The sequence below is a fragment of the Arachis ipaensis genome, chromosome B02 (assembly GCF_000816755.2).
Source record: "Arachis ipaensis cultivar K30076 chromosome B02, Araip1.1, whole genome shotgun sequence".
Classification (NCBI taxonomy): Eukaryota; Viridiplantae; Streptophyta; class Magnoliopsida; order Fabales; family Fabaceae; genus Arachis; species Arachis ipaensis.
This window is the reverse complement of record NC_029786.2, coordinates 12,979,885-12,991,230: the sequence shown is the minus strand read 5'-3', so window position 1 is coordinate 12,991,230 and position 11,346 is coordinate 12,979,885. Positions and strand designations below refer to the sequence as shown.

The window sequence follows — 11,346 nt, the reverse complement described above, 5'->3', positions numbered from 1 at the left end:
TCAGAGTGTGCCCCTTCACCTTCACCTTCATATTCGTTAGCAGATTTCATTGTCAACACTGCCTTCAGAAAGGGCAGTATGGATAATGTGGCCGCCGTTGTTGTTCCTCTGGAATCTGCCAAAGTTTCTGCAAACTCGCTTAGGAGAAGCTATATTGAGAAGAGGGATGCTGATTATCCTCTGCTTGCACTGCAGGAACTTGCTTCAAGAAGTTTAGGTATATATTTTGAATTCAAATAATGATACTTCACGCCACAACTCATTCCTTCTGTTTGTTCAAATTATCTTCTTGTTATGTGATATACAAATGTAAAAGAAATCTGTGGCTTGTTGTAGCATATATTAACACATATTCATTGGCTAGACGTGGTTGTTCTACTTAGATTAAGTTGTAAATATTTTTGGTGTGCATTGTGAGTATCCCTTGTTTAATAAAAATCAAAGTTGCCATGTTATATACTGAGAAACTTATAGAACAAATTTGATTGGTTATGACGTTGGTTGATTTGGTTATGCCTTTAGGTAGACAACTTGTACTCCTGGTACTGATGCTTATCAGCTAATTTTATTTTGTATCTTGTTCAGCTAATGACGTCATATCTGATGTAATGCACTTGAGGCATCCTCATGCGGTGGATACCAAGTTTAAGCGTATATTGGTATGGCTGACACCATGGAAATTTACTATTTTTATTTTCTTCCATATTTAATTTGTCTTTCTCGTATAAGTTGCCGGATGGAATAATGAATGAATTGATTCTTGTGAGCAGATTGATATTGTTTAAACATCTTACAGGATGATTGTTTGTCTGTGCTAATTAGTGGACTCTCATGCCGTGATTCTTGAAAAATGTGTTTTGAGTCAGTTGTGGATCTGTTAACTTTTTTGCATTGGAGGAGAAAACTTGGCATACAAAATTTACTGTCATTGGACTGATTTATATGTTTAAAATTTTCTGAAGAGGATCAACCTGCTTTACTGGAAAACTTGAAATCATGATACAAGAATTGCGAAATTATTTCTCCAAGAAAATAGGAAATTGAGAAATTGAAGCTTAGACAGGGCTGTAATTTTATGTTAGGGACTTGGGTATTATGGGGTGCCCAAAGCCCCACATCAGGGAGTATGGGATGCTTGTATTTAAGGAGAGTGGGTTCTTCTCCCTTAACAACTAGCTTTTAAGGTGTGATTTCCCACTTTCTTTAGGTACTTAACATTTTAGCAGCAAAGAAAGATAGAGGTGTATTATCATGTTAATTGATATCATTTTTATTGTATTTTTGGGATGAAGTGAGTGGGAAGGTTTGCACCTTCCTACTTAGACAAGAAACTTACATTTCTTTACCTTAGCCTAATTAAGGTTTTATTTTTCAATCGATAAAAAGGAGGAGAAAATTAGGTATTGTTTATGTAGAGTTTGATTACCAATTTCTTGCTCTTTTGTGTTCGACTTTTTTTTTCTTATTTTTTGTTTTTGTAATATTATGTATACAAGGCTAATCTATAAGTAATGTTGGTTGAAAGTTGCTTCAATTTGAAATAGAATTCACTACGATCTATAAGTAATCATTCATTCAATTTGAAATAAAATTCCATATGATCAAAGTTAATCTAAATGAATACGTATGTCTTCATTTTTTTTATGATAGGTTGAAGTGAAACATGGAGATTTTGGATGTTTTTATTTATCTGAAAATCTTGATGATCTTGTGGACTCTAAGCAGCCTACCAAAAGTACTGACTGGGAAGATTATTTATATGGACTACCTCAGCCCTTACCAGATACACATCAACATTCTGGTAAGCAACCATGTCATATTCCTTAATCATATCATAGTGGTGCACTTTTTGTCGGCCTATTATGATTGCTATCAAGTTTCAGTTTATCTATAGACACTCAAATACTGTTTGGTTCTTCCCTTTTTTTTTCTGCAGTAAATGGTCCAGCATATTTGTATGATAACCAAAACTTCTGCTTACAACTTGGTCCGACTGTTAATGAATCTAAAGAACAATGCATAAATCCTGAAGCATTTGCAAATTTTATTGGTCTTCTTGAATCAATTCCTTTACATGATACTGGTTCACATAATGGATCCTCTGGTTATTCAATGCCTGAATCAAGGTAAATCTGCTTTGGATCCCAGTGTATTGACACATGTAGAAGCCAAAATAGTTCCTAGTAAAAGATTAGGGGGATTCATTTCTAATGGAAGAGTTACTTTATATGTTCATACAGTTTTGAGAATCCCCTTTCTTTTAATTTTACAAGAAAGGTCTGTATTATCATATGATTACCATTGTGTTCTTATGGTGGGAAGTTAGAGCATTTGTTTTTGTGCAAATTTGGTTCTTTGAGCTATGAAGTGTTTTTTCTTTAGTCTAACAATTTAACCAATTTGCATATTGTGCTTAGGTACAAACTAAAGAAGAGTTTCGGTCGTGGATCATATGGTGAAGTATGGTTAGCTTTTCATTGGAATTGTAATGAAGGGATTAATGCTGCAGAAATGAGCAACAATGACAATAATAGAAATGACAGCTCAAACACCAATGATTTCCAGGATGCTTCCACTAACTATACTCTGTATATTTTGAAGCGTATAATGGTAATAACTTGAAGCAAAAAATCACTGGTTTTGATGGTTTGAATGCATTAGGATCTCTTTAGTTGTCAATATGCTGATAGGTAGCTGGTAGTGATTGGTGGTCCTCTGTATTCAGCAATTTGAAATGCACGGGCCTTTGTATTTAGAAATGTGAGATGTATAGAACACAATTTTAGGGAGGAAGAGGGTATCTACTGATTAGGTAGAAATTTCAGATCTCCAAAGAGTAAGGAATCTTCTAAGCATGTATGGGCTGAGTTCAGACATGATACACAATAGGGTGCAATTACGTTGTTTGATCCATGTAGCTAACCCCACTTAGTGGGATAAGACTTTGCTGGTGGTGATGTTGTTGAGGAGCATGGGATCTCTTGAGAATTCCATTGTCACTGCTTATGGATTAGTAATAACGATATATACTTTCTTTTTCTGCTCAATTAAGTCCAGTTCTATCATATCATATGCATTCTTTATTGCTCTGTTGATTATTTAGCCTGAGAGGCAGATGCTTACTTAACTCTTGTAGTTGATGATTTTTGTTCCTCTTCAACTTATATTTTATGCTTTGGATCGTGTTATAGGTCAATTCATTTCTCTCTGCAATTATATCTAAATAAAACTGAAAAAGAAATATTATATTATTATCTCCTAATTGTGATTTCTGTAGTCAGTTATTGTGTCTGTTCAATACCTTGTGACTTCTCTCACTTAGTCTCTATTTTATTTTTGTTTTCCCATTGAATCCCACCTAATGCCCCATCCTTTTTTGCTTTCCTCCTTTTCTACTTATTTTAAGTGAAACTTTCTCATGGCATGTCAATTGAACTTTGTCCTTTCTTATCTGTAGCCTACATTTATCTCCTTCCTGCCCCCATGCTCTAATTTGTACCCATCATAAGTCAAAAAGACCTTGGGATAAAATAAATATTTCCATTCGAAGTAAAGCTGGTTTCTTCTAGTCTTAATGAAGTCTGCACTGTCCAATGAGTAATCAGTTTCTGAAATTAGAAGTTGTTTCCACACTAGTTTTTGTTTCTAAGGAGACTTGTTTATTTTTATGTCAGATTGGATATCCACTGTGAAGCTTTTTATCTTTCCAGCTTTGACCTGTGCAATATTTTGTTTTAAAGAGGCATTTTTGTATAATTACACATTGTAAGCATGTAACACAAATAACATGTAGATGTACTAAACAGGTAGAGAGAGGGTCTGCTGTTTACTTAAGTGGCCTGAGGGAGAAATATTTTGGAGAAATTTTTTTAAATGCCTCCTCAAGCTTTGAAGATCTGCTATCAGCTGAAAAACCAAACTGTCTCTTGGAAACATCACAATTTGGGTTTGAGAATACATTTTCAAACAAATTTTGGTCGAAAAGATCTGTATATGAAGAAGGCTTGAACCATATTGCAAGATATGTGGAGTCTTTTGAATCTCGGTCCAATGAAATTTGGCTTGTATTCAGTTTTGAAGGCGTATCGTTGTCTAAACTTTTGTATACTGTGGAAGATCCATATGATACTGCTGAGAAAGAAAAGACTGAGCAAGTAAAACATGTCCAAATACTGCGTCCATCGAAGTGGTGGCATTGGTTGAAAACAACAGAAGAAGGGCAAGAGGAAATGCGCAACCTTATCTGGCAGCTGGTATGTCATTAATGTGGGTTCCAAGGGGGTTTTGTTTTATTAGCAGCCTTTATGGTTTATACTGGCATTTAAAATACACTACAAAATCTTAATAGATACTACACAACTCTTTTACCCTGACAAGGACAAAATAAAGATGTTTATTCTATGTTATTACTATTTTTGTTAATTTGCTATTTTGGTCTTTTGGCAAAAGTGATTTGTATAAACACAGAATGTGGACAAATAAATTGTTTTTGGGAGAGAACAAAAGAATAAACAAAAGAAGAAAAGAATGCAAAGGTAATATAAAAGCGAGATCAGTCTTGTTAGGATGCTTTTCATTTTTTTGCAGAAATATTTTAGCATATTATATATCTTTGTTGAACTATTAACTTTTCCTTATTCTGACACATGCATTTTTCTTTTTCTTGTGGTTATATTATAATAAACCCCTGCACTATATGTTTTCAGGTGTGAAATTTGTGGTTAATATGAAAAAATAGGTTTTTTATTCAGAAGTATACAGTTCTCAATTTCAAAAATATTTATGGTGCTCCTACTTTGGTCATATGGTCACCATTTATTGCTCAATTGTGGAAAGCTTTGGAGGCTACATATTTGAATATCCCCATATCTTCTTCCTATTTCTTTTTCTTTTTCTTTTTTTAATGTTTTGGTGGTGCGTGTTGCTTTTTTTTTTTTTTAATTTTCTTTTTGTTGGCAACACAAAAAAGGTGGGCATGTTCTGTTTCTCTGGCTATGTTGAAATCTCGTCAGATTTTCTGATTTTGTTATTTGTTTCCTCAGTTTCTGGCGCTGAAATCTTGTCACGATCGCAATATTACACACAGGGACATTAAACCTGGTAAGTATGGGGTTAATTTGTTGTGCTGAAGTATTTTGTGTTAATTTAGATATGAATCTAAATAATACCAATTAGTTTTTCACGGTTAAATTGGAAGTCGGTACTTTTCAAGCAGCATGTATGATTGTTTTAAGTGGCTTCTTTTGTTCAGCTTTTATCCTTTTACGGTAAACCAAGCTCTTACTGTACAATAGATCTACTTTTTGTAATTTGTGTATCTGCATTTTGTTTCATTCTTTTTTTCCCTCAAAAATTAAGCTCAAATCATATCTGGGAAAATTGGAACAAATTTCATCTCAAACTTGGAGGATCTCTTTAGTGTCTGATTGGTATTTAATCGTAATCACAATGCCTATGTTTGCCCATTTTTCATAGTCCATACAAGCATGCCATCTTTTATGTATATATTTGAATTTTGTTTTTATTGTTATGCAGTGTTAAATTGAAAATTTTGTTTCTCTGTAAAAACTGACTTGGGTCATTTGATTTTTGGAAGAAAATATGGTGATATGCTTTGAAGATCAGGAGACTGGAAGATGTTTGAAAGATATACCGACTAAACTAAATAGTTTCTCCACCAAAATGTACAGTAAAGTATCTTTCTTCAATTTTAGTACTCTGCTTTTATTTTGACCGCCTTCTTTCTTAAATGATAGGAAACATTTTTACTCTATATGCTATAATGCTTGGACTTCAGATTTGTCTAGTTAATTAAGTTTATAATATGATTGGATCAATTAATGTTTAAGCAATATTGTGCACTTTAACCGTAGTTTTTAGTGTCCAACAGAATGATAAAGTCTTGCCTGATCTTTACTTCTATCATAGTTTTGGTATATCTGAAACACTTCTTGGCTATTGAAGTTCACTTTGTAATGTATGATATTTAAATTTATATGTCAGCCCTTCTTTCTCTTTCCACCACAATTTATAGTTGGTTGGACAGCAATGGTAAATCACATATTTATCATAAATTTCAAGAAGCTTAAGTTCTACAGCTCTGCTATTTGTGAACAATGCACTAATTCATTGTGATCATTCTCTTTAAATGGCTGAGAACTGGAAGACTGATCTTCTAGCTTCTCTAACTCTGTTACCAACCTGATGCAAGTTAAGCTTATGTCTTCTTGATTCTCTTTGGCTTTGGAAGAATTAGATCTTTTTCCATTGCATTACTAATGTTGTGATCATTTCAATTCTATACATTTAGATGCATATTTACTGTTCACCTGATCCCAGAATAAGGTATGTTTGGTGGCTGACTGGCTGTCTGACTGACATTTCAGCAAATGTAAATATAAGTATTTAAGGCCACTTGGAGATGGTTTGATATGCTCAAATGTCTGTTCTCTCTCACTAACAATTTTTCTAACCAATAATTATTAGGGTCGTTTGATTAGCTGCAGTGGCAAGAAGACTTGCTTAGTGCTTATCTCTAAATTTGATTTGGATATCCAATTATTTGGGCGCTTGTCTATGTCTCCTTGATTTATTGGTTTTGCGTAATGATTTTGATTCCCTTTTTCTGATTCTTTCAGGCGTGTTATAGACTTTGGCAGTGGAATTGATGAATTCACATTGAAGCATTTATATGGTTCAGCTGGGCCTTCTAGGTATCTCGCTTCTCTCTCTGCATACTGATTATTGCTTATATAATTTTGTGATTGTGCTAAATATAGCCTGTGCTTCTTCAGGGCTGAACAAACTTATGAGTATACACCTCCTGAAGCTTTGCTAAATGCTACGTGGTATCAAGGCCCAACAAGCTCAACTTTGAAGTATGTCATGTTTTACATGAAGGCAACATCTTTTATTCAAAGCTTTCTTCTTTAAGAGGAACGTCCACATGCATCTTCATTTCATTTTATCATTTTTGCAAAGGATGGATGCTTCTTAATTTGACAAATTTATGCACTACTTCCTTCGGCTATTGATTCAACCTTTCTTCTATCACAGATATGACATGTGGAGTGTTGGTGTTGTAATGTTAGAGTTGGTCTTAGGGACACCAAATGTTTTCCAGATCGATGCTTTAACACAAACTCTTTTGGACCAGCATCTTGACGGCTGGAATGAGGGTGTGAAGGAGCTGGCTTACAGGTAAGTGACTGTTAAGACTGTAGTCCTATGTCTTATGTCCTAACCTTTTGTAGTAACCATGATTTCAAATGACCCTCTTTGATAGTCTACCCGTCGCTTCTTTTTCTTTCCTGCTATGCACAAAAGATGCAAATTTATACTAATGGGAAGTGGCAAATTCAAAATGAATGATCTCCCTTTAGATGGTTGTCTGTTTGTAGAGATGCCTTCTGCTTTGGTTTGACCTGAACAACTTTTCATTTTTCTTTGAAATGTTTTTAGCCATTTGGGAAACTCGCTCTTTGCATTTTTGTATATTGGGAATATATATATATATATATATAATCATTGACTTTGTTGTAACATTGAATTTCATTAGTTCTTGGATGTTAGGTCTTAGGTATTTATTGTTAAAACCTCTCAGGAATTTGCTCCAAAAAAGTCTTCACAAGTTTTTAATAGGCCTAGTTTTGTCTGACAACTAAAAGGTTCGTACAGTTTCCTCAAATCATTTGTCATATCTATATCTTTGAAGTTTTTTCATGCATTGGGGGTGGGTTCCAAAATATAGTTAATGGCTTAAACATAGGACTTTAGTATTTGTTCTTATGTAATAGGTTGTTCCTGAAGGAATTAAATATTCATTAGTTCTTTTGAATCGCTCAACTCTATAATTGTAACTCTTTCTTTTATTAATGCGTTTACAGACTCAGATCATTCATGGAATTGTGTATCTTAATCCCTGAGATATCCAGAAGTTCCTCAAAAAAGTATCACAGAGCTAACCAGGTTAGATTACTATCCAACATAGGCTAACATTTTTATATTTCATTCATATAACAAGAAAAGTTTCCATCTCTTTGGTTTCCCCTTAAGTTAAGGAAAAAAATAAGTGGAGATTAAACCTGCATCTCGGCTTAGTACATAGGCTTTGATAGCATGTACTTGGACTCAGATAGCATATATACGAAATCTTATACTACCTTGGAGACTTTTGATTTCATGTTCATTTTTCAGTGTTAAGAACTTGAATATGTATCTTGTGCTAGTTTATTCCAAAGAGCTTACTAACTAACTACAGCTGGAGAGTCTCCATAGAATCTCAACCTCTGATTTTCACTTAAGGAATAAACACACGATTTAATTTCCGGTCATATTAGGCCATGTTTCTTCTACCAAGATCTTACTTCTTATATATATATAAATAAGAAAAGCACATAGAAAAATGCACAAACTATCCACTAACAGAAATGGTCTGCTTAAAACCCAGGGGGTGTGGTTGAGTGAAAAAGGCTCATCTGGTTATCCTCCCTTAACCAAGTGTGGAGGATTCGATTCTAACCTTGGGCATGGAAAACCTTAAAATTCCAGGCCAGCTATCCCACCCATGGGGAATATCTTTTTTGTGGACCAAAAGAAAAACAAAAGAAAACAATTGAACAGAGAACTTGGTTTGCTTATAAATCCATGGACCATGAAGATGACAATGATAAATGATAATCACAATTAAGTCTTGTTTTATTAGGTGGCGGATAGTTACATGGATGAAATTAGAATTTCATTTCTCTAGGGAAGATGGACCTTTAAATTAAGTTCTCTATATGATTCTTTCCAATTATATTATTGTTGGAAAGACGATGTCTTCCAACTGTCCAACATAATCAACAATACTAAGGGTACACGAAAAAATAGCTACCAAATTAGTCATATAGAATATATGTTAGAATACAAAATACACGTTCAAAATGTGAGAAACAGTACATATATTTATACAATAATGGAGGCTGATTTTAGTCTACACATAACATTTTTGTTGCGCTGATTAAATTCTTGGATTGTTCATGTAGGCTGGCGTTTCACCTGCATCTTGGAAATGCTCGGAAGAATTCTTTTCTCATCAAATAAAGAGTCGAGATCCTCTTAAAATAGGGTTAGCTTGATTTCTTTTGAGGCTTACATTTTATCATTTTATTTTATCATGGTCTCGTTTGTTTGAGCGGTTGAGATAAGTGTTTCAGAAATAGCAGAAAAATATTTTGTATTTTGATATAAATATAAAGTATTTTTTATTAATATCATAAATTTTACATAACAATTTTTTAAAAAAATGAAATGTATAATATTTTTATTATATATTTAGTTATTGATAGATTTTTAGAACCTTGAGAAAAACTGCTTATTTTCCTGCTTCTGTTCTTTTATTTAAGAACAAACAAAGAACTCAAAAAATAAAATAAATACTTATTTTTTAAAATGTAACAATATTTCTTTTATCCCCGAAGCACAAACAAACAAGACCAATGTCTACTGTCTAGTCTTCTCTCATGATGAAATTGTTTTCTTGTCATAATGTTTTCTAATCCTTTCAGTTTTTCAAATATCTGGGCTTTGCGGTTAGTGCGCCATCTGTTACAGTGGGACCCAGTGAGTATTTTGATTAAGTTTGCTTCTTTTACTTTTGTGATCTTTTTTAAGGCCAATTCTATGGTGCTTATGAGTTGGTGTCTAAATTTTGCTTAACTTATCTTTTATAGTAATTTTTAAATTTTTAAAAATTATTTACTTTTATACTTTCTAAATTAAATATTAATTTTTAACCTTTTTTAGTAAGTTAGGCACTACCTTTTAGGCACCATAGTAATCACTTCTTTCTAATTACCGTCAAAAGAAAACGAATCCTCTCAATTTTGTTTTCAATTGATAAGGTTAAGTGTGATGTTTCACTATATGATGGAAAGGATTGTATAACATCTCACCCCGATCTATCAAAAGTGCTTAAATTGTCGTTACCTTATTCTCAACATTTAAATCCAGGTGCCTGTTTCAAGTAGCTCTTCTACGAACTCTTTATGATAGGAGTAGAAGCCTATCATGCTACTAAATAGTCTATTGCTAATAAGATGAGAATGAAGCATTCTCTTCTTATTATGATTATTTACTACCCTGAGAATGTTTTAACCTTTCCTTTGGGTTCTACTGTATCTAATGGTGTTAAAATTGTAGGAGGACCGGATAAGCGTTGATGAGGCATTGCAGCATCCCTATTTCCAATCTCCCCCGAGAGGATGATTTGTTGGGTAAAACTACCTTATGTCCTACCCATGATATTATTTCATTCTTGAGCTATTTAAACTTACTAATCTGAAAGTTGCCAATGGATGAGACCATACAGGAAACAACTTCAAAATATTCAATCTAGAGGATGAAACATCCTTTGTTTCCTATCACTGACCCACCCAACGGAAATAGATGATGGTGCAAGAAGAAGAATTGTTGAAATACATGAACATCCCTGACAAAAGGACGACTAAAAGCCACAATGACTACTAACAGGTACGAAAATCACTCTGTGCTTATCATACTTCTGTATTGTACATTGAGACATAGACAAGATTGTTTTCTTGAGATATCTAGTTTTGGATGAAGCAAAATTATGGATAAAAAGAAATTTACAATAGAGGTATGGTGAAAATGATATGGTGGCTGCATACAAAGTGTTGTACAATATGAATATTACGGTAAGAGATGAGAAGAGTAGGAAAGTAAAAAGAGAAAGTTTCAATCAGAAAGCGTAACCACCAATGTCACCCGTATTGACAGTGAGGGGAAATTACGATCATTTACCTTGATAGGATATCCACCAAATCGTTTGATTTATAGCATTGTTTGATTTATAGCATTGTATATTTTGTTGTTTTTAACAATTGCTCGCATAATGAATCCATAGAAAGAATCCAGATATAATGAAATTCAACTCCAAAGATTAAATGAAAAACCACGACCTCGCCTTTTTAAAAAAGAAAAAGAAAAGAAAAGAAAAAGCGACAATGTCTTTGGATGTGGAACTTACCAAGTCACACTTAAAATACAGCACACGTGTTAAGACACTGCGTAATTACTAATTAGATACAATAGAAGATGTAACAAACTTTTTTTTTTGGTCATGGAAGATGTAACAATTATATTTCTTCTCCTTGGGTGTTGGCCTTGGAACCTTGCAAGGAATGGCTAAAACGAGATCCCGAGATAATGAGAACTGTATCATGGCAAAAAAAGTAGCAGGCACAGAGGTTGCGCCATAGGTGACAAACATCACATCCTGTATCCTATCTTGGAGAACAAAGAGATATGAAGCACAAAAAGATGAGCATGAAACGTATTGACAAG

At 33.6% G+C, this 11,346-nt stretch overlaps 1 protein-coding gene across 1 annotated transcript in view; it reads left to right on the top strand.

Annotated features, from left to right (window-relative positions):
* LOC107626831 overlaps positions 1–10,860 on the top strand; it is a 14,625-nt gene extending 3,765 nt beyond the window's left edge. The window contains exons 7-22 of the mRNA XM_016329728.2: positions 7–217; positions 586–659; positions 1,651–1,801; positions 1,937–2,126; positions 2,418–2,610; positions 3,807–4,253; positions 5,043–5,100; positions 5,597–5,684; positions 6,639–6,713; positions 6,795–6,878; positions 7,057–7,200; positions 7,887–7,968; positions 9,027–9,109; positions 9,549–9,603; positions 10,183–10,256; positions 10,352–10,860. Of these exons, the coding sequence (XP_016185214.1) occupies positions 7–217; positions 586–659; positions 1,651–1,801; positions 1,937–2,126; positions 2,418–2,610; positions 3,807–4,253; positions 5,043–5,100; positions 5,597–5,684; positions 6,639–6,713; positions 6,795–6,878; positions 7,057–7,200; positions 7,887–7,968; positions 9,027–9,109; positions 9,549–9,603; positions 10,183–10,248 (2,001 nt within the window). The 3' untranslated portion in view covers positions 10,249–10,256; positions 10,352–10,860. The remainder of the gene's footprint in view (positions 1–6; positions 218–585; positions 660–1,650; positions 1,802–1,936; positions 2,127–2,417; positions 2,611–3,806; positions 4,254–5,042; positions 5,101–5,596; positions 5,685–6,638; positions 6,714–6,794; positions 6,879–7,056; positions 7,201–7,886; positions 7,969–9,026; positions 9,110–9,548; positions 9,604–10,182; positions 10,257–10,351) is intronic.